Source organism: Scomber scombrus, chromosome 18, assembly GCF_963691925.1.
Source record: "Scomber scombrus chromosome 18, fScoSco1.1, whole genome shotgun sequence".
NCBI classification, from domain to species: domain Eukaryota; kingdom Metazoa; phylum Chordata; class Actinopteri; order Scombriformes; family Scombridae; genus Scomber; species Scomber scombrus.
Genome location: NC_084987.1, coordinates 28,472,766 through 28,496,126, shown reverse-complemented (window position 1 = coordinate 28,496,126; position 23,361 = coordinate 28,472,766). Strand labels below are relative to the sequence as shown.

The window sequence follows — 23,361 nt, the reverse complement described above, 5'->3', positions numbered from 1 at the left end:
TTGCCTTTGCGTTAATCCGGCTCTGGTCACCGATGTTGAAAAAAGTAATGAGACTGTTTTGACAATGTAAGGAATAGAAAGTCCAGATATTTGTGTTCAAATGTACACATTTGAACATACATTTCATACAGTCGGGGGTATGAAATAGACCCCCGACTGTCAAGCGAAGCGCGTTTGCTTGACAACGTGGCGGTTAATAGCCAATAAGAAAGTATCATGAAAAATTTTACGACTACGTCCTACACGTTATTGGTTAGAATCTCCTTTAGGGCGATAGTGATTGGTTATCTGAACAACAGAGCCCGCCTCCATGATAGTGTTATTTAATGGTGCAGAATGCCAACGCGGCCTGTGGTAGAGCTGCTACACGCAAACTGGACAGGAAGGTGCGAAATAAACTGCAGAAAAAGTGGTGAGTGATTTTTCTGTTTCTAAAATCTTGCTTCAGAAGGACTCTGGTTACTGTTTCTTGAAGCCCTCGTGGCTCCGCTGTCACAGAGCTCAGTTGATAACTTGCATCATCCTGGAGCAAAATGTAGGAGAATGTCTGACAGTGCGTGTAACGATGTTGCTAGAAGAGGGGAACATGCTTTTTTTAAATGTCTGCTGTAGCCCTATTTGTGTCATTTTATGAATAATTATGAATTTAGATTTAAATGAGAGAAACTGTCTGTGGATTTTGTACGAATTTTTGTGTAAAGCAAGATTTCATTAAAAGTCCTGCTGTAGTTCTCATTGCTGTCTAGGTCATGAAAACACAAAATAACACACAAAAGAAATGAACTTGCATCAAAAACAGTTTGTCTCCACAGTACATTTGGCATGTGTTGGTCTTTCATTCCAAGAATTTCATTCAGTAAAATAAACTTTTTTTTTGTTTTGTTTATCTGATCAATTTTTTTTGCATATTCTCATTCTAGTTTTATATTTTGTTGAGCAAAAGGCAATTTTTCTTTTCTATTCTACTTTATCAAGCAGTTTGTATTTCCTGTCTCATTGTGTTTCTGCCACCACACCATGCTCTGCTCTCTTCTCTCCCTTTTTTTCTTTGCCACACCCCACTCCCTCATCTCTTTTTTTTCTTTTTTCTTTTCCATCCTACCCCTCACTAGTCAGCTATGATGCTGCTGAAGTCACTAGCTTCCCTGTGCATTTTGGCTGCTGTCGCCTTTGCTGTCCCTGCTCAGGAGAAGCGCATCCATCACCATGCTGATCTGAGTGACCATGCCCATGATGATGCTCACGGCTTCCAGTACGACCATGAAGCCTTCCTGGGCAAGGAGGAGGCAAAGACCTTTGACCAGCTGACCCCTGAAGAGAGCAAAGACAGATTGGCGTAGGTTCTGCTAAAGAAAAACTCAGCACTGAACCAGTCTATAACCTCTTCATTTATTTAAACACTTGCAGGTGGAAAAGGCTGGCTTGTCAGTTAAAGAAGAAATCACAGTAGTGATATAAAACTCAAATATATATATATATATATATATATATATATATATATATATATATATATATATATATATATATATATATATATATATATATATATCATATCCTCCATATTGTAAATAAAGAAAATCGTTAATGTTGCCTGGTGTTGTCAGGGAAACAACAGCAAGTGAAACACAGTTTTTCAGTCTGGGGTTCTGGCATTCTTAACCATATCCATAACCATGACCCCCCCCCCCCCCTCCCTTCCACACACAGGAAGATTGTGGATCGCATTGACACTGACAAGGATGGCTACATCAGCCATACAGAGCTACATTATTGGATCAAGCACCGGCAGAGGAGGTACATCGAGGAGAACGTGAACAAACACTGGAAGGATTATGACATGAACAAAGATGGCAAGATAGGCTGGGAGGAATACAAAAACACCACCTACGGTTTCTATCTTGGTAAATCTGTGTGTGAATGATGTATCTCCATTTTTATTTATCAAACTCTTTATTCTCTTTTTGTGCTTCTTTGCCTGATTTTTTACTTTCATGTAAAACCTTCATGTTCAGCTTGAAAAAAATAGTGTCATGGCAATACCATGTCATCTCAAGTTCTGTTTAGTTGTGGTTTTCTGGGGATTCAATATCATGATCTCCATCAGCAAATGACTTAAATTGCCCCAGAAATGCCTCAGAAGACACTTTTCATACAGAACACCAGAATGTCTGTAGTGCTTAAAGTTGACTTTACTGTTTCAGATGAGGAGTTTGATGATGTTGAAGACAAGGCCACCTATAAGTCCATGCTCACCCGGGATGAAAGGCGCTTTAAGACTGCTGACCGAGACGGCGATGGTATTGCTACACGTGAAGAGTTCACTGCCTTTCTTCACCCGGAGGAGTTTGATTACATGAAAGACCTGGTAATACAGGTAGGATCTACTCTCTTACCAAGACAGGCTTTTATAACAAGTTCTTTAATAATGATTTGGCTTTGTGGATGGCAATGTCAGTCAATTGCATGGTGGGTTCCCAACTGTGGTCACTGTGTCACCATATTTGTACTTACATATTTGTAGACCATGATCCTCTTGACTTTTCATTTAGTGCCATCATTAGGTCAAAAGTTTCTTTTGACTTTGGTTTATGACCAAACACCTACAAAACTGACATTTCCATTCTCCTCAGATAATGGTAGTTTTAACAGCTACCACAGTGTCGGAAACATTCAAATGAACACAGCTGCAGGAGGGGGTCACTTTGAGAACTAAATCATTTTCTCATTTAGGAAACTGTGGAGGACATTGATAAGGACGGTGATGGGAAGGTCAATCTAGATGAATACATTGGTAGGTGACTCCTGTCTTCTCTCTGACCAGCCATGTCCCCCTAACATTGTGGCATTCACTCTTAAATGTGCGTACACTGCTACTCCGCAGGTGACATGTACACACCAGAGAAAGGGGAGAGAGTGCCTGACTGGGTCCAGACAGAGAAGAAACATTTTTCAGAGTTGAGAGATGCCAACAAGGTAAAAGCTGCTCAGCTCTTCAAAATTAAAGTGCTTAATCATTTGTGATTACTTTTTTTTTATCTGAGTAACATGATATTATTTCAGTCCCAAGTTAGAAACAGTTTGCATTATGTAATTAGTGATTATTTACCTGGGTGGGGTCCCAGGCACAGAGGGTCACTTTTTACAAACAAAAATGCAATGAACTGAGAACTTTGCTTTCCAGCTATTGAACTTCCATAAATTTGGGGGATTTGTGACAGATTAAAGGATAGGTTCACACTTTTAAACTTTTATAAGATCTCTTCATATGATTCTGCAGTCCTTGCTCCATGTAAAATGAAATTCCAAAGTTTTTTCCAAAGCTAACATTAGGTGCGAGCAGTCAAATAGGTGTCAGTCATTTTAGAACAAAGTCCCTTTGGTTTTTTCCCTTCACAGAGTTTCCATACAGACCTGTGGTGAAGTGATTGCAACAAAAAGATGGAATTTTGTACTGAAAAAGACTATAACTTGATTGTAATAAAAGAATGGTCAAGATATACTTACTTATAGTCCAAAGTCTGGTTCAAGCTCTAAAAACACTGGAAAAGCATGTTTTCTGTTGCAATTGTGTACCTTTCAAGCCTAAACTAGGATAACCCTGATGACATCATGTCACCATGACATAATCAGGGTTTTTCAATCAGGGCTCCCCCAGAGCCACAGAAACATTATACAATGGTTTCACATGTGAAACAATGTTAAGCTTAAATGGATTCTAAATGTGATTGTGTTTATTTTATAAAGTTATACATGTTTGATGGAGATCAGTATCAGTTGGTTCCACAGCTTCAACTTCAGTCTGTTTTCAATTTTTTTGTGAATCGTTTTTTCAGATGTGTGAGTGAATATTTTTACAGTTAATCATGTGTTATGCAGGATGGTTACCTGGATGCTGGTGAGGTGGCCCACTGGATTTTGCCTGGAGAGGTTGACCATGCTGACAATGAGGCCAAACACTTGATACATGAGACAGACACTGACAAGGTAGATCTGCCACAGCTCAAACTCTCTGCCATAGATATTGTACCTTTGACACAGTGTAGAAACTGAACTAAACAACAAAACACATCAGTGAGCCACACCACTATACTTCATTACCATAAACACATACACACACTGTACTTACTGAGGGGCGGCTGTGGTTCAGGAAGTAGAGCTGGTCGTCCATTTAATTAGAAGATCAATTACAGGCTCCTCTAGTCCACATGTTGAAGTGTCCTTGGGCAAGATACTGAACTACTAACTGCTCCTGATGGCTGCGTCAGTGGTGTGGGAATGTTAATCAATCAATCAATCAATCAATCTTTATTTATATAGCACCAAATCACAACAAAAGTCATCTGAAGGCACTTTACACATAAAGCAGGTCTAGACTGTACTCTATAATTTCATTTAAAGAGACCCAACATTCCTACATGAATGTGTGTGTGAATGTTAGTTTCCCACTGATGAGCAGGTTGGCACCCTGTGTGGTAGCCCCTGATGACATCAAGGTATGAATGTGTGTGAACACTAGAAAAGCGCTTTAAAAGTACAGCCCAGTTAGCAGTCAGTGGGCTTGGGGCTTACAGCCATAGACAGGGTAGGGAAATGGTAAAGTATTGGGAGATGTGTATGTGTCATTGTTGGCTTTGGACTTTTCATAGGATTTGTTCACACTACTAAAATAATAAAAAACACAAGCCCTATCCTTTAATGTATGTTATGGATTCTCCTTTTAATAGTCAGTGTAAGTGTACACAGAGTTGCCAGTATATTAGGTGCACTTAGTCAAACTGCATTTCAGTCCAATCCAGTTGCCCTGGTATATATCTAATAAAACTTCTATTCATTTCAGGTCGTGATAGTTGTTTGTAATGTACGGAGCCCGTAAAGGATCTTGGTAAAAAAATAAAAATAAAATTGTGGCCGCAATATAGCTATAACGTGCGCACGAAATACTAATTTGTGGCCATGAGATACTAATTCATGCGCACGTTATAGCCTACTTATTTCATGGCCACGAAATAGGTATAATGTGCGCACGAAATACTAATTAACAAAATTAAAATTAATATTGATTGTGCGCACGTTATGGTCATATTGTGGCCACAATTTAATAAAACGTGCACACGAGTTAATAAAACGTTAGCACGAGTTAATTAAATGTGCTCACGTTTTATTAAATCGTGCAACATTAAATCAACATTAAAAATATATTGCATGATCCTTTACGGGCTCTGTAGTAATGACAACTCAGTGTAGTTGAAAATCATGACTTGCTCTTTCAATGAAAAGACAGACCGTTTAATCCCAAATTGAAATAGCAAAACAAAAAAACCCAAAACAATGTAAAAAATAGTAATGTTCATATAATGTACTGCACACTGTACATATAACTGCACAACAATGTACTTAATGTAAATAATAAAAATAGATTGACATTTAGAGAGTTTTGTCAAAATCATGCTCAAGACTAAAGGCAGACTGATAGTCCATCACTTGTCTGTATTGTCAGGTATATCAATCATCATGGTGGGGTAATTGTATATTGTAATTGTATATAACTGTAGCATATTGGGGTAATTGTGAATTAATTACTAACAAGCTTTTTTTTCTGTCCTGCTTTCTCTTACTCCTGTTTTCATTACCTCCATGTATCCCCTCCTTCTCCTTCTCTTAATCAAACCAATGTTGGATGGAATCTGGTGGCCAAACAACAGGACAAGAAAATTACCAAAAAGGAAATTCTGGCCAACTGGAACATGTTTGTGGGCAGCCAGGCAACCAATTACGGTGAAGATTTAACAAAGAAACATGATGAACTTTGATTTCAAGAGGACCCCCTTTGGGTTTATTTTTCATTATGTTGATTACAGTTACAATGTGTTCAGGGTGGGGGTGAAGTGCATTGGGTTGGGGTGGAACTTTCTGACTGTGGTTTATACTGTAATCAAGGGTATAATCATGTACCCTTGTCCACACTTGCATATACACAGAAACTAATCCATTCAAATTCAGCATACAGTCACATACTGTGTATGTGAATACAGATGATACTGATTATCCTACACAAACAGTTGTGTCCTTTTGGTTTATCTACGTGTGCATTTGATTTTGTAATGGAAACTTATAGTTAACATATTGCTGTCAGTGTACTGAAAATTAGAAACTAAAATCTGTCCAATATGCACTGGCACTTTCTATTGGCCTAGATATTAGAAAGTGCTCTCTGTGCACAGGAATACACTGTTCTTATATGAATCAGGAGACACAGAGCTTGTATCAGAGACAAATATGGTGGTGTATGCCAGGGGTCATGTGAAGAGTTATGTAATGCACATTTGGAAAAAGGGTAAGACCTGAGTTGTTGACTAAAGGGCTGTTTACTGTTTTGTGTTTGACTATTAAATAACGTCTTTTTGCTTTTTCTTACAAGTGTAGCTTTTATTTTGCACTAACCACTATTGAAACTTTAGTCCCTTTAGCCAGACCTTTGTTTATAGTATCCTGACACAAACAGAAAAGATGGGGCTATTTGAAATGAATGAGCTGAGCCAGTTGTCTGTGAACCAGCTATAACAGCCAGTGATGCCTGAACTGAAGCACATAGCATTTTAAATTGAATTTTGCTCATTTTAATTTTGATCATTTAATGCTTGTATGTGTATACACTTTGGTTAAAAGTCTGTTTGCTTTTTAAAGTGCTATACAAAATCATTTAAACTTGAACTTGAAAAATAACTTTAAGTTTAACCTTATGATCTACCTATGCCAGCCAATATATAGTTTCAGCAAATTACCACAAACTGACATACAGAAAATGTTGGGCCAAGTAGTATTCTTATACAAAGTACTGATTGGTTTTCAGATCTCTGTGCAAAATATAATTTGACATAGAGGCAACATTGAGGCCGCAAAAGGAACAGACAAAAAGAGGGGATGCCAAATCTATCCCCAAAAGGACACACACACATATACTTTGGGGTATTTTTCCCATTCTTCTCTGCATATCTTCTCAAGCTCTGTCAGGTTAGATGGGGAGCGTCGATGCACAGCTATTTTCAGGTCTTTCCTGATATATTCAATCGGGTTCAAGTCTGGGCCACTCAAGGACATTCACAGACTTGTCCCGAAGCCACTCCTTCGTTGTCTTGGCCGTGCGTTTAGGGTCGTTGTCCTGTTGGAAGGTAAACCTTCACCCCAGTCTGATGTCCTGAGCCCTCTGGAGCAGGTTTTCATCAAGGATCTCTCTGTACTTTGCTCCTTTCATCTTTCCCTCGATGCTGACTAGTCTCCCAGTTCCTGCCGCTGAAAAACATCCCCACAGCATGATGCTGCCACCACCATGCTTCACCGTAGGGATGCTATTAGCCAGGTGATGAGAGGTGCCTGGTTTCTTCCAGACGTGACACTTGTCATTCAGGCCAAAGAGTTTAATCTTGGTTTCATCAGACCAGAGAAACTTGTTTCTCATGTATATATGCTGTTGCTTGCAGTGTCATCAGGCAGGCCTATGTGGGTTAAAATTCTTTTTGCAGCGTAAGACTTGTACAATCCCTCTGATCATCATAGTGTAAAAGCAAAATTGCTATGATTGTCCTTTCAGCTATGTGGAGGATCTTGGATTGCAGAACACCATGCCTTGCACAGATGGAAGAATTAACCACTTTTTTTGTTTCCATGTTATTAGGCAATCCCTCTCCAAAGTCATCCTCCCAAGTTCTTTTAAGATTGGCAGAGATATCAGGATTTAAAGGGCATACTATATTATAAATAACTGAAATGGGACGTCTTTGATAAAGATCAAAATTCAGAAGAATTACATTTTTGTGTCAGGAGTAGGAGGTGAGGTCTTTCTTACACTTCTCAAATTGGAAGGGGACATTTTCGCGAAAGATGTTATTGAATGTATTGGTCATGAAAATGTCCAAGTAATGAAATCCCATGATCGTTTGACTAAGGAGTGAGTTAATGGGAAGAGGCTCACTCTTCAGCAGATTTAGCTTATACCTTGAGATCTTACCACATTGTTGCAAAATCTTCAGGATTACAAGGATGGAAAATATTAGTTCTGACACATGGAAGAGAAAGGAAGTTCAAAGGACCACTTTTTTTGAGGACTGGAAGATATTGGAGCACACGTTTCATTAAAGCAGTTCATTCAGATGCAAATGACTAATGCTCACCGTGACTTCATCACAATCAAACATTAATGGCATGGATTGAAAAAGTGAAATACCCTCCCCCATATGCAGAGCAGTCTGGATAGGAGGTAATCAATAAAATATAAATATATTGACAGCCCTTGAATATTTCAGACAGAGATCGTTATCGACATATAGGTCTCCAATTTTTTGCACCCCCCTGTTGGCCCAGATCTGGAAACCACCATCTGCTCTGCCAGGGGTGAACATTGGGAGATGGAAGCTGTATCACCGATATGTGTGTGAGATTTAAACCATACATCAATAGAATTTCTAAGGAAGGGGTTTGTTGTTTTTTTCTTTAAGGTTTTAAAATCTGCTGAATATAAATACAAACTTAATGGCAACTTGGGTATTGACGCCTGTTCAATATAGACCCATGCTGGAGGAGATTGTGTGACAAAATAAAACATAATGCTGCGTAGCTGAGCGGCCCAGTAATACCATTGTACACTGGGCATCTGTAATCCAACCCTGTCGTATGGCAAATACAGTAACCTGAGTCTGAGTCTAGGTTTTCGGTTGTTCCAGATAAACCTACAAAATTCCCTATTAATTTCTTTTAAAATGGATTTTAGCAGAGATATTGGAAGTGATTGAAACAAATACAAGAATTTCGGCAAGATAGCCAATTTAATTAAATTGATCCTGCCAATCAATGAAATTGGCATCGTTGTCCATTTTTCAAGCGAGTCTCGTACCTCTCTCATCAGCGGGTCATAATTTGCTTTTACATTCTTATTTAGTATTTAGTATTTAATGTTTTAGTATATTGTTCTTTGATGTCTTTGTGTATTAAGCTGCTGGACCCTAAATTTCCCCCAAGGAAATTCAATAAAGTTTACATCTATCTATCTATCTATTGACCACAGTGTTAATTTGGGGGGTAATCTTAATTCCAAGGTAGGTAAAGTCCTCGCACTGAAAAAAGGTGTTCTTATGATAGGATTGGTTCTTTCGTCCTTGTTCAAGAAAAGTATAGAAGATTTTGCATTATTAATACTGTATCCAGAAAACTGACCAAATTTAGTGAGTAAATGTAATAACGTCTGGACAGTTTGATAAATCGGACAAAAAAGGATCAGGTCGTCTGCATACAACGATATCCTATGTTTATGATCTCTGATTGTTATACCTGACAGATTGGCTTCAGCTCTAATAGACATGGTTAAGGGCTCAATGGCCAAAATAAACAATAGTGGGGAGAGAAGCCCAATAATTTTAGAGAGGTCAACCCGTCAGGGTTGATAGATTGTTATTCGTCATTACACGTGCTGTAGGTTTGGTGTACAATAATCCTATCCATTTCAGAAATTTCCCCCCAATTCCATATCTCCGTAACACATTGAACAAATAAGGCCACTCAATCCTATCAAACGCTTGTCTAGCATCTAGAGATAGCAGTGCTGTATCCCTGGTATTATTTTGAGAGTGAATTATGTTGAGGACCCTTCTAATGTTATGAAATCCCTGGCGTCCCTGTACGAACCCATTCTGATCGCTATGTACCAACGAAGGGATGTATGGGTCTAGCCTTTTAGCAAGAACTTTACACAATATTTTGGTGTCGACTCCCATGAGGCTAATAGGCCTGTATGAGGAGCAGTTAGTCTGTGTTTTACCAGGTTTTAAAATAAGGGTTATAGTAGCGAGTCTTAAAGTTGGTGGAAGGATACCATTATTAAGTGATTCCTTAAACATATTCAGAAGTGGGGTCAGCAACTGCTTCTGGAAGGTTTTATAGAATTCTATCGGTAGGCCATCAGGCCCTGGAACTTTGCCTGAGTTGATACTTTTAATAGCCTGCAATAGCTCTTCCACCGTTATGTCATTATCCAGGCCCTCTTTAACCTCCTCTGTAAGCGTTTCAAACTGGAGATGGTTGAGAAAGGTATCCCTATGGGCAGAAGCGGAAGAGCATTCTGACCTGTACAACGATTGATAAAATTCCTTAAATGCATTATTAATATCTTGAGGGTCGTTTGACATCACTCCTGTTTGTGTAATTATGCCATTAATGGCTCTCTCAGATCGTAATTTTTTAATTCTCCAAGCTAACAATTTGCCAGCCTTTTCTCCCTGGTCATAAAAAGCCTGGTTCAACCACAATAAACTTTTTGCTGCTATATCATATAATGTTAATTTATTATATTCCGTTCTTAAGATTAATAACCGTTTTTGTTTTTCTAGGTCATCTTTATTATTTATATCTGTTTCCAAAGATTTTATTTGTTTCTCTAATTTGTTAATTTCCGTTTTTTGTTTCTTATTTTTAGTACTTGTGAAACTAATGATTTCCCCTCTAATATATGCCTTGAAGGCTTCCCACCGTTAGTTTGATTAATATTGATCTGAAAGTAGCCAACACTCTTATGTTCTATATATTTAACAAATTCTGTGTTGTGAAGCCACCTCACTTGCAGGCGCCACCTAGGGGGAGACTGTTGGAGTTTCTCCACGTGTACAGACATGGAAATGGGGGAATGGTCACTAATGACTATACAGTCATACCAACATTTCTTAATTTTGGATACCAGTTCTTGTGACACCAAGAAATAATCAATGCGAGATCTGGATTTATGTATTCCCGATTAGCATGAGTATTCTAATTTATCTGGATTAAGTTTCCTCCAAATTTCTGCTAAATTTAAGTCTGTAATATTTTGCAGTATTGTTTTTCTAGATTGTTTTTTATGGGGATCATTTTTTGTAGAGCGATCTACCAACGGGTTCAAGGTGCAATTGAAATCCCCACCGATAATATTTAGGCCGTACAATGAGGACAGGGTTAAAAAGAAATCTTCAAAAAATGTTGGATTGTCCTCGTTAGGGCCGTATATGCTTACCAAGTTCAATGCGAAAGATAGGATCCTACCCTGAGCGATTACAAACCTCCCTTGGGGGTCCCGAATAGTATTGGTAAGTTGGAAAGGAATTGTTTTGTGGATAAGAATTAGTACCCCCCAAGCGTAACTGTTATACGTGGCATGTATAACTTGACCCGGCCATCTACGCTGCACTTGCTTAATTTCAGTGACTGTGATATGAATTTCCTGAAGAAAAATTATTTTAGAGTGTAGATTTTTAATTCTATTCATTACCTGTTTCAATTTAGTTAACTTATTGAGTCCCCTGACATTCCAGCTTGTAAATCCCAAGTCAGACAATTATTATTATTATTATTATTTATTTTAAATACAATGAGGTAGGTGACCATGTCCATGACAGAAAATAAATAAATAAAATGAGTAACAATATTAAGAACTAAACCAGACATATAGGAACACTTAAAGTGTCCACCAAATATGGTAGTAGCAGCTCTGCATATAATCAAAATAAACTAGGAAGTGCAAAACGTATGTAAATATAACATAGGAAAACCCATGTTAAACTGCAGTGCACCTACATTATTGTCCGTATCAGTCCTGCCATAGTTACCCGTACTCCTCGGCCATTTAGAAGTTTAGAAGTTTAGGAGGAAGTACTCAGCTTCTTCTGGTGTGGAGAAAAGAACTATTTTCCCATTCTGTAGAACTATCATCTTGCAGGGATGTAGGTTGAATCCCCGGAAAGTTCCAGCGTCAATGAACTTTTTCCTCACTGCGTTGAATGAGCTCCGTGCTTTCATAGTTCCCGCTGATAGGTCTTGGACAAAGAAGATCTTGTGACCGTCATGGGTGGGTGAGCGTTGTTTAGATGTGTTGAAGCCTAGGTGTCTCCTATGCGGCCTTCAGCCTCCATGAGCCGCTTAGCATTGACAGTGATATCCTGTTGACACAGCATCAACAGAGCTGTTCATCTCAGTTATGCGTCTCTCCACGTTGTCGAGTGTTGCCCCAAAGCCATCAAGAGTACTTATCTTGGTGTTAATCGCGGTGATAGTCGTGCGGAGTGACTGTAGCTCTCTTAACACCATAGCTAAGTCAGTCTCATGGTTAGCATCATCGGCTACCGCAGTAGTCGTCTTTGTAGTTTTAGGTCTCAGAGAACTGTGTGCTCTGGAGCCATTCTCACAGTTTGAGAAGTGTTGTTTGTTTAGACATCTTTTGGAGCTAATTAGCAGCGTTAATGAGCGTTAATAACTAGGACTTTGTAAACTTTTAGCAGAGTTGTGAGGAGCACTCGCTCTAAGCTGCCATCTTGGTCTGCGGCTCGACAGCGCCCCCTAAATCACAATATTTAATAAATCAATGAATTTCAGTCAAATATCTAAAATTATAAATTCTAGGCGTCAGGGAACCAAGAATGTGTTCACACCAGAAATAAAATGCACACGCACACAGTTGTCAATAATACTTACAGGTTATTTATTGACTAAGCAAGGGTAGTAAGCAGTCAATGCAAGAATAGGGATTATAGAGTGGAAATATTCATAAAGAAAGGATAATAACACGATTACTAATGTCACAGCAGTGATAAATGAGATGGTCTAAATGTCTAAATGGTATTTAGATTACTATATTAACCTATTGAATATAAAAATGGAAATGTGGAATTTGGACCGTAGTCAGGAATAAGCTCTATATCTTTCACCAGCCTGATATAATCAGAGATGGTTTTAGCCTACTTTTCAGAAGATGGACCGTTAGCTTTCCGTGGTTCGGGAATTTTGGCAGAGTGCAGCAGGATGCTATCTCGTTGGACTCCGATGTTCCTGTCCAGTAGCTACGGGGTCTGTCAACTGGCCTGCGTGGCTGCTGTTCCGAAGGGGTCTTCTGGAGGCGTTGTTGGACACAGGCTGGGATGATGAGCTGGCGCTGGTTAATTAGTTATTGTTATAATAACTTCGGGTCGGCTGGCCAGGCGAGGTCTAAGCTAATCAAACTTAACTAATTTGATCAAAAAAGTCAAAACGGAGCTCTTGAATTCGGCTTGAATTTTCAAGAGAAAATATCTTCCTTTAAAGACGTGATGAATTTTTGAATTACTATAATGAGTTTATCAGGACTAGTAATTCGTAAAACTTGGTTAAAGCAAAAATAAAAATAAGATAAAAGTAAAAGTCGACTTAGAAAAATTAAACTGAGTATAAACGCAAGAAGAGCATAACATAACAAAACAATAAGAGAGCAAGGTATAACAGAGTAATGTAAAAAGAGAATAACGTAAAAGAGAGCAAGCAGCTTGGGAAGCAGCTGTTTTGTAGGTTGTTGGAATCTGAGCTATCTCTACTTGCTAAATCTTACACTATGTGTGAGCTCAGTCCGCGTGTTCGTTTAATGAAGAAATAGGAAAAGATATTCGGTCTCAACACGCTATTTTATTTAGCAGTAAATGAATAAAGCGTACAGAGCTCTGGGTCGTAGCTTCCTATCCCTGACGAACTACACTGTCTGTCAGTTCACAAAGTCTGACTTCCTCTGAAACTACAGAATCACAAGACATCCTGTATGTTTCATACATGTTTCCTTTGTTTCATATCTTCTTTACCTTCAGAGATAACTACTTCCTAATCATCATTATTGATTGACGCTCTGTTCTGTCTTTAAGGGTTACTTCTGCAACGTGATAACCATGTCTTACAAAAGGTCAACTGTCTTCAGTACTTTTACCCTGTCATCTTGGGCGTATTCATATTATATGACACACATAATGCTTTCAAACTGTCACACATAGCACCACATTATCATATGAAACAAACAATAAAGTAATTAATCCCATTATCTGATATTTTAGCATTTGTCAATTCATAGCATATATCTACAAGGTGAAGGCGGGCCTAATTTCGGGGTGCGTCTTTTTGTTTTCCCTCCTCCCCACTGAAGAAGGGGGGGGGGGGGGTTGAATCCCTGGCATAATTTTAATTATAAAGTAAAACCTAATTCTTTAATTTCTCATCACTGCTGTCACATTTGTACACGCTACAGACAATGCATCCTTCATTTTGGCACAGATATAACACGTGAATTAACATCCTATCAGAAGTGTTTGTTACGTCATGATACTTGTAAAATCTATTTAAACACGGAGAATACTTTCAGTAATGGCTATTGAAAGTCTTCTGTTCCCAATAAACGATTATACCACATTTAACTTAGCCTGTCTGACTCAGGTAATGATATTACACTTTTCTGAATTCCTGTTGGACTTTTAACAATAGTAGCACTTACAGAGAATTGGACTTTCAAGCATTGTTCACTTAGTATGAAAACACGTCATTCTCATCAGATAAAGGGGCAGTTTGAGGAGACCACTTTGTTTCTCTTTTGAGGCAATAAACTTAGCAAGATGTTCCGGCTACATCACAGATAGAAATAAAGAAGATCTCTCATTAAGACTGCTGACAGGTTTTCCGCAGAAGTTGTTTGTCCAAAAACGATGTGTGTTTTGGGCTGAGAGTTGGCACACCTCTCAGTACGTCATTTGTCTCTGTTGAAAAGCGCAGATTCATTTCCACTATCAACCTGTCTTTAACTGGATGGAAAGAGTACTTTTTCATGTCATCAGTGTTCTCTGTCTGTGTTCTCTCTATCGGGGCCTCCACAATAAAACCCTCCATGTTTCGAGTTTTCTGGGTCTGCCTTTTCTTGCGTGAAGTCTGTGTTGTGCCTGTGTTTGCACAGAGTCTCTGCTTGTTGTCGGATTTCTTTCCACTTAGTGTCTGTGCACTTTTCTGTGAGAGCGTTAAGTACAGACTGGGCCAAATCATCTGCTGCAAGGAGGTGGAGTTCTGCCATTACAGCAAATATATCATTTTGAATATCATGGTGAGTGTATTTGGCGTTTGATGGGTTAATAGCTAACTTCCTGTCCACTGTTGGATCAAACTTAGCAATGACATGCAGCAGCTCACGAAAGTTTCCCAAGTTGTGTGACTCCTCACCGTCTCTGTGGCCTCGCTGTGCAATCCCCTGGCAGGCTGTGAAGCTCAGGCTCTCCACCACAGCTTTCATGTATTTTCTGTTATCCATAACTAATGCAGAATGTCCCTTATCAAGCATGTTTGATATTTTAGATCCGCTTGTCTCTTTTTGCTTGAACTCACTCCATCCTTCCATAGCAAATTTGTGCCCCATACTTTCATGATGGCTCTTCAGAGATGCTGATGCTTTCCGCCAGTTGTTAAATCCGTTGTTGCTGGTAAATGCTGGCTGTAAATGAAATCCGTGCCTTCGTTTCAGAAAATGCCTACACACAAAACTAAATCTGCATCTTTGGCCACGCTGTATTCCAGCCATGAATACTGATCCATCCAACTTTTGTTAAAGGTTCTCTGCTGACTCCCAAATTGCTGTGTGGGCAATTTTGGGTGTGGGTATTTTTGAAGGACTGGCCGTCTTGGGCCCTCTTGAGGATGGTTGCTAATATCACTTGCAGCACAAACCGTAACGTTAGCATCCTCAATGGAAACCGCCGGCGGCGATTCTCCTTCGTCTTCAGCCTCCGGATTTTTCTTGTTCCTGGGGCTCTGTGACGACGAGCGGCGTGTCTGCACCTTCACAGTCTCGTTTCCCTTCGGGTTGTGACTCAGAACGTGGACGTTTAGGGTGCAAAAAACGATCCATTTTGGTGTATTTTATTTTGCTAAATTTCCAAACTCGCTATCAAAAACAAGCTGACATACGTTAAGGTCAAAGGTTCACCACGCGCTGCGCTCATCTGATCAAGAAGATCACCTGTTTGGGCCTCATGTTTTTTTAGATAAAAATATATATTCAAAATTATTATTTAATTCACATTTTTAAACAACATGAAAAAGACAATTCAAACATGACATTAAAATATAAATATAAAAAATCACAGACATTTCTTGGGGGTGCTGGGAGGGTGCTATGGCTATTACAGGGGGAGCTACAGGACCACCTAGCGCCTCCCTGGTGACGCCACTGATTACAAGATACGTTACGTGAGGTGAATGAGTTTTCTGAACACAGTTTAACTTTAGCGTAACTTAGATAGTAAACACAGATGAGCATGTATTTAAAGGATTAAACTACTAAAGGCTTTTAAAAGAACACCTACGTGAAAGTCACCATTTAACATGGTCACCAATGAAACTGAAAAACCGGCTCTGTGACTAACCCTGTAGCGCTTACTGACGGGGCAACTCTGTCCCCCCGTTCAGTGTTCGGACCTTTTGCACAGAACAGCGAGGCGGAAGTAGCAACCGGAGAGCAGCGACGAGAAATGACAGCAACATAGGCTCCTCCGTCTCAGTGGGGGGAGCTTAGCCCCCCGTGTGCATAAGAGAGTGAGACACAGGTGGAGCAGACTGTTGGCCGCCTCATATATAAATAATTAATAGGAAACACCGGTTTATTTTGAATTTTTAGGGTTGCTGAAATCAAATTTAAGAGGGTCTAAATTCAACCCTGGTTTTGAGGTAGGGGAGAACAGGGTTGGTTGTCACACAGGTTAGTTGTCACATTCTCATTCTCGCCCTAGAGGGCGCTGTTAAAAAGTTTTGGCACTGAAAGTTTCAGAATTTAGGTGAGATGTTACTTCAGAGATAATTTCGGGAGTAAACCACTTGTCACTGAGATGAGGGGAGTCGACGTTTAGTGTTTTTCATGTGAAAATGTAAATATCCAACTCTTCAGTGTTTCTCTTCTGGGCTTTTACACAATGAGTTTATAATAAAACAATTATTACCATTAAAAAGTATGAAGAGAGAGCGATAGTTAGGTAGGGTTTTTTCTTAGCTATGTTAAAATGTGGTTGTTGGCTTTTCTGGTAGCAAAAAATCCCAGTTGGGGATACTTGTCACATTCTCTTTGGAGTTTGTTGTCACATGTTGGCATATACATATATAGTGTGATATATCTAGTTCTTTCTTTTAAGATAACAAAATGACCAGGAACTTTGTCAGGAAGACAACAAAGAGCCAGACTCCTTCAGATGTAAAGAGAGGTGAAAATGCACAATATTGTCATATAAGTACAAAAAATGCACTTTTAGGAATGATTTGTTTTCTGTTTATGTTCTCTTGGTGCAGGAGATGTGTTAGGTTGTTGTATTTAAATGAAACTAATCATTTAAAAAAATGTTTATGTCTGTCAACATTTCTTATTTTTCTCCATTGAAATAACACAGGAACACCTAACCCCATAGTGTGTGACAACCATCCCCATGATGGGGACGGTTGTCACAAGTGCACAAGACATATTTGACGGCCCATATCTTTTGAACAGAATCAGCTGAAGAAGAGTAAGACCACTCCATTCCTACCTGACACTTTAAGCTTTCATTACAAATTAAAAGGGAATCTATTCAGTATATGGTTTATGAGGAATTCAAATTAAAGTATAAAGTGTGAGTATCAACCCTGTTCTCACCTATGTCATTGACAGGTGATGTAGATGAGAGTCTGAAAGCCTTTCACTCACACAGATGTGACTAAATGGGGCTGTGTCCTCTGGGGCACGAGGGTTGTAATACCTGAGAAATGGAGGAAGACCTTCATGATAGTTGTGGATGCATACTCCAAGTGGTTGGAAGTGTTCAAAATTCTTGTTCACACACTGTATGACTGGAGTAAATTGTGATGATGTACCGCTGATTATATTCACACCCACTTATCTTACTTTCGAAAAATGCATTGTTTGGTTTCACTGAATATGACATGAATCTCTGCTCACAGTTTTATTAATTTGTTTATTATTTTAACCAAATTTTATATTCACTGATCCAAATTCTTAAGCAAAAAAACAAATGTTCTGGAGCTGAAAGCAGCTGTATCAAACAATACATGCCTTCAATTTCTGAATGTACAAACAAAAAAGCTTTTAAGACGCACAACCATTTCAAGCTTTACAACATTTTCATTTAACTATTTATTTTCCTAACCTCTGTCTTTATTTTCTTCCATCAGTCCCCCTGGCATGTTGCTGACTTTTTTGTACTTAAGTTGTATACGCAAAGTACTTTATATTATTGCTGATTGTGTACCTGCAACAATGCTATTACATTTTTTAAAAAGTGCTGAAAATGTCCAGCATCACCTCATGAGCCACCACCACTGAACTAAGGAGGCTGTTGGTCTCCCGAAGCAACACAATTCACGTTGGAGGAGTTTAAAAGCTTCATTCTACAAGTTCTCTTGGCCATCCTGCCACAAAAGTCCTTGGAGAGAAGTACATACAAATATTCAAAGGTAGGATGAAAAAGCTTGTGAACACTGCACTTGATGTTTTACTGGAGCGGTATTGCACAAATTGTACTGCAGGTCAATTGTCACAAAGACATGTGCTACTACTGTCACCTATAACTGCCGCCTGGACTTTGTCTCCCCGGACACAACGTTCACTGTTGATAGGAAGCAATACTTTCCACCAACACCAATGTGTGTGAGGTTTTTTCTCTGTGGATGACTCAGTGTACTTGCAAAATACCACTGGAGGAGGAAAGAGATGCATTCCTGAAATGATAATTGAGCAAACAGGGTGTCCTACGAAGTCAAAGATAAGATACAGAAATCACCTACAGGAACATGGGCCTAAGCTGAGACTACGAGTCGCAGGTGATCAACTGGATCGGGACAGAGGCTACTCAATCACCAGCCCTAATACACCCGCTCAACCCAGTGCACTCCAAGAGGACATGTCAACATAGTCCATGGCATGCTGACAGTACAGAGACTTCAGCAGCAGGTTAGGGTCCATGCCGATCGTGTAGAGTTAGGAAACAATCAAAACCTCATGACTTTCAGCACACATTAACAGCAGGAAATCTAGCAAAATGGACTGTAGGGTCAAAATATGGATTTTTTCTGTTCTATTCTGTCACTGTTCTATAAAACAAAGACTGTTTGTTATGAGAGAATTGATACTTGGTTGTTTAAAATTTTTTCAAACGAGTTATGTTATACAGCCAGCTTGGTCATATCAGGAATAAGACACTTTTATTTTGAGTTATGACCTATGGTAACATATTACTGCCTTCATTTGTTCAGTTGTGCCACAGTTACCTGTCTACAAAAAGAATGTTTTGAAGCTTAGAAGCACATTTTTTAGTACACCACACCATACATTAATTTTTTTGTGGTGCCATCCATCCATCCATCCATCTTCTTGCCACTTTATCCGGGGGCGGGTCGCGGGGGCAGCAGCCTAAGCAGGGAAACCCAGACTTCCCTCTCCCCAGCCACTTCGTCCAGCTCTTCCCGGGGGATCCCGAGGCGTTCCCAGGCCAGACGAGAGACATAGTCTCTCCAGCGTGTCCTGGGTCTTCCCCGGGGTCTCCTACCGGTGGGACGTGCCCTGAACACCTCACCCGGGAGGCGTCCAGGAGGCATCCTAACTAGATGCCCGAGCCACCTCATCTGGCTCTTCTCAACGCAGAGGAGCAGCGGGTCTACTCCGAGCTCCTCCCGGATGACCGAGCTCCTCACCCTATCTCTAAGGGAGAGCCCAGCCACCCTACAGAGGAAGCTCATTTCGGCCGCTTGTACCCGCGATCTTGTTCTTTCGGTCACTACCCAAAGCTCATGACCATAGGTGAGGGTAGGAACGAAGATCGACTGGTAAATCGAGAGCTTTGCCTTTCGGCTCAGCTCCCTCTTCACCACGACGGATCTGTGCAGAGCACCACCCCCCAAATAAAACGTAGTAAATGTATTTTCTATATTTGGAGCTGCACACCCCACTCTCATGTTCTCTCCCTGATATGCTTCTTGTTTCCGCCGCTGGACACAAACAATCACCTCTAAGCTCTCTCACTGAGCTTTTAAGGTGCAATAGATTGCAATCGAAAGTTTGTTCAGAGTCCAATCTGAAAGTGTGCACCTGCCTAGGAAAACAGGAACAGCTGTAGCAAACTTATACTTTTATGTCAAGTCTCTGAATTTCATAAGAATCTACTGAGGACCTTCAGATAAGCACACTTTTAAAGAGAAGAGTAGGAAAGTAGAGAAGGCTAGTATGCATGCTCACAAAGAATTTGATCAGGCACCAAACATCTAAATAGAAATGGCAACTACAGAATTATTACAGCACGGTTCACAACATAAATACTACATACCACATCAGGTATATGAATATTCAAGTAGTGAACTTGCTGGTCTAGCCCACAAGTTCATGCTCAGCCTATAGACTTTGCATTGTGATGATGTCACGGATTGTTAAAGGGTGACATGGGAAAAGTAATTCCTCATTAAGGGTATTGTAATAGCACTTTTGCAAAAACTTTAAAAAAAGAAAAACAAAGACATGCTACATTGACTGTAGGAGGTTATTCTAATTAAGATAGGTAAGTTACAGCAGTACAAGAAACAGCCTAAATATTTAAATAAACCAACATAGGCCAAATTAAATGGGCCATTTTACTGAATTGGTACAAAGTCAGGGTTGGAAATATCTTGAAATAAATGTGTGTTTTCCCCAAAACTTTGCATGTATGCAAATTATTAATATCCAGGGTTCACATTTCTAGTGATTGTACAGTTAATTCTCATATTGTATTTTCAGACAGTTTGGCAACATTTTTCCTCTCCCAAAATGTGTCACTACTGAAACACACAACATATAGAAATGGTTATATTGATCTATTCAATTTTTGGTTAACATTTATGTTGTATATTTAAATTTTTTGCAATTTTATTAAAACGTGTTCAGAGGTAAAACAATAACAATTACAATTGTTTTTAATTCATTGTATTTTGAATGTAATCTTTCTTTGTTAAGGACATAAACTTGATCATCTTAAATTCAAACTTAAGGATCCATTAGTTTTTAACATATATTAAACCAAACACTATTCATAACATTTTAGATGATGACAATATATTTTACCTTTGACAAACCATCCCATGTGTCAGTTGTGACTGCACATTTTCACTACAGAAAATGTTATATTAATAAGAATGATTAAAAGTACTCATAAATACTCCTAGTACTCATAAATGTTCCACATATACATACTGTACATCATCTGACAGTAAATATCTCAAAAGAACATGTCATTATACTTAGATTTCTGTTTACTCACTGATGAGCTATTGGATAGTCTTGAGGAGAGGTATCTCCCAAGCATTGATTTCTCTACAATGTAGACTGTTTCAGAATCCCTTTTAGTTTTATTTATCAGTAGACTGACAGGAAACATGGGCGAGTGGGGGGTGTGACATGCAGCAAAGGACCTCCGATCGGGATTCGAACCGGGGTCGGCTGCATATATGGCATACGCTCTAACCACTCGACCAGCGCGCCCTTTCAGTTTTATTTTTAACAGAATATCTATAATAGGGTTATTTAGTGTAAAAATGGTATCAGACAAAATAGATTCCAAACTAAATGGCTCTGCAGGTTTTTGTTCTGACCAGTCAAGAGCACACAATTTGACCAATCAACTGTCTGAAGACTGAGATCAGTTGATTGAGTTAAGCCTGGTGTGCTGCTGCAGCCACATAATACTAGTTTGGACACCTCTCGCCTAAATGAAGAAATACATGAAGGAACAAATTTGACCTCCATGCCACTGTTTCATGTTCTAACTTCCTAACTGATTGGCCATTTCTACATCTGTGAAATATCTTTCTTCTTAAGTATTCTTGGTCCTTCACTGGTTCAGCCCTCAACCTTTGCCTGTTTTCTCTCAGCCTCTCTGCTCCAGATTTTCCATTTTTGTTTTGGTATTTTTACTTTATCTTGCTGTGTAAGTTAACCGTAGAAATGATCATAACTGACACATTTTAACACCATCCAAACACACGTGACGCAATTGAGCATCAGAGACAAAAGTTTGAATGCTTAGTTTTTCTATTGGAGTGTCCTAACTGGCTAAAATCAGTCTCAGCCCATACAGTATAATATACACCATTTTGGTAGTGACATAAAAATGTGGGACATCTTTTACATTAAATTTCATGAATTACTAATTAAATGTAAAATAAATGTATTTTTTTAACTTTACTTTCAAAAATATTGTTTGAGAAAGAACAATGGTAAAATAGGCAAAAATGATTTCAGTATCATTTTCACTCATTGAAATCTAGGGGTCAGGGTTGGGGACAGCCACCTCCCAATTGAAAGTACCCTACAAGCTTACTGCTATCTCAAATATTATTTTGGGTTTCAATACATGCAGGACACATGTATACTAAATATCTTAGTTTTTTGGTTGGGGGACAGCAGTTTGCACCAATTCAGTAGAATGGCCCATACACTATACAATTCATAAGCTGTACACTCGTGATTTGTATTCTTGTATATTTGATCTGATGCCTTTGTTTTAATGTATTTTGATTTGATCTGATTGTGAAGCACTTTGAGACTGTTGTCTGTGAAAAGTGTAATTATAAATAAATGTTGCTTTACTTAGATTCCAGGCCTCTGTTGACAACTTTTGATGACATATGTACAAACAGTATTTCTGTATTTATTTATATATTTCCATCTGTTCCTGTACTCTGCTCATCAGGATGGCCAGCTGACACTTGCTGAGATCCTTAACAAGATGGACTACATCAAGACCAGCACCATAACCGACTATGGAGCCATGATGGTTGATGACCACGATGAACTGTGAAAAATGTACTACAGCACAGAAGATAGGAATGTTTTTCATGATGCAAGGTAGCCTAGATTCAAATGAATCAATTAAATTCAAGTAGAAAAGTGAATTATGAATTGGCCAACGATAGCAGCTCACTTTCAAAACCTGCTGAGGTCTGGCCTTACAGGTTACATGTTCAGAGATGCACTGACTAGTTTGTCTGACACTGCACGTGATTAAGAAAAATAATAAAAACAGCCAGCTGCTGGTCGCTACAGGTGCACAGACTCCAAACTTGCTTGAAGTGACCCATAATAGCAAACATTACTCAAATCATCTACTTTAACTGTTTAACAGGGCCTGTTGTCAAAATAAGATTACATTAATCCCAAAACTATATCTGTTTATCATTTGAAGGAGCCTATCCAAGCTCACAAGAGCTGGGGTTACAATACTGCACAGGTCTGGCGCACGTCTAGGTCTAGTGGTTAAGGCGCATACCACATATGCAACGGGACCCCGGTTTGAATCCCGGCTGAAGGACCCCCCCCCCCCCCCCCCCCGGTGATTTCCTGTCTCTCTACTGCTAATAAAGGTGTCAATGCCAGAAAAATAAGGTCATCCAGCTCTTTAATGCATGCTTGGAATTCAGTTAACTGCCTGGATTCATCTGGCTTCATCTGCATTACAATGAAAATGTGTTTTTCCAAATAATATTACCTTCAGGAAGCATATATAAAGTGAA

At 39.2% G+C, this 23,361-nt stretch overlaps 1 protein-coding gene across 4 annotated transcripts; it reads left to right on the top strand.

The window, feature by feature from the left end:
* Positions 1–309: 309 nt before the first annotated feature.
* On the top strand, positions 310–23,173 carry rcn3 (reticulocalbin 3, EF-hand calcium binding domain). 4 transcript variants are annotated; one of them, XM_062438005.1, is made up of 9 exons: positions 310–412; positions 1,117–1,336; positions 1,708–1,901; positions 2,202–2,374; positions 2,731–2,791; positions 2,882–2,973; positions 3,877–3,984; positions 22,542–22,696; positions 23,034–23,173. In XM_062438005.1, the coding sequence occupies exons 1-8, from the start codon at positions 337–339 to the stop codon at positions 22,647–22,649; spliced, it is 1,032 nt and encodes a 343-aa protein (XP_062293989.1). In that variant the 5' UTR covers positions 310–336; the 3' UTR covers positions 22,650–22,696; positions 23,034–23,173. The 4 variants fall into 4 exon arrangements, with proteins under 4 accessions (XP_062293989.1, XP_062293991.1, XP_062293990.1 ...); XM_062438008.1 differs by having other exon boundaries at positions 314–412; positions 1,113–1,336; XM_062438007.1 differs by lacking the exon at positions 23,034–23,173 and having other exon boundaries at positions 22,542–22,897.
* The last annotated feature ends 188 nt before the right edge of the window (positions 23,174–23,361 follow it).

Coding starts and splice junctions, on each gene's coding strand:
- rcn3 (XM_062438005.1), top strand. CDS start 337: ATGCCAACGCGGCCTGTGGTAGAGCTGCTACACGCAAACTGGACAGGA. Junction 1,337..1,707: donor GAGAGCAAAGACAGATTGGC/GTAGGTTCTGCT, acceptor TTCCACACACAG/GAAGATTGTGGATCGCATTG. Junction 2,792..2,881: donor CAATCTAGATGAATACATTG/GTAGGTGACTCC, acceptor GCTACTCCGCAG/GTGACATGTACACACCAGAG.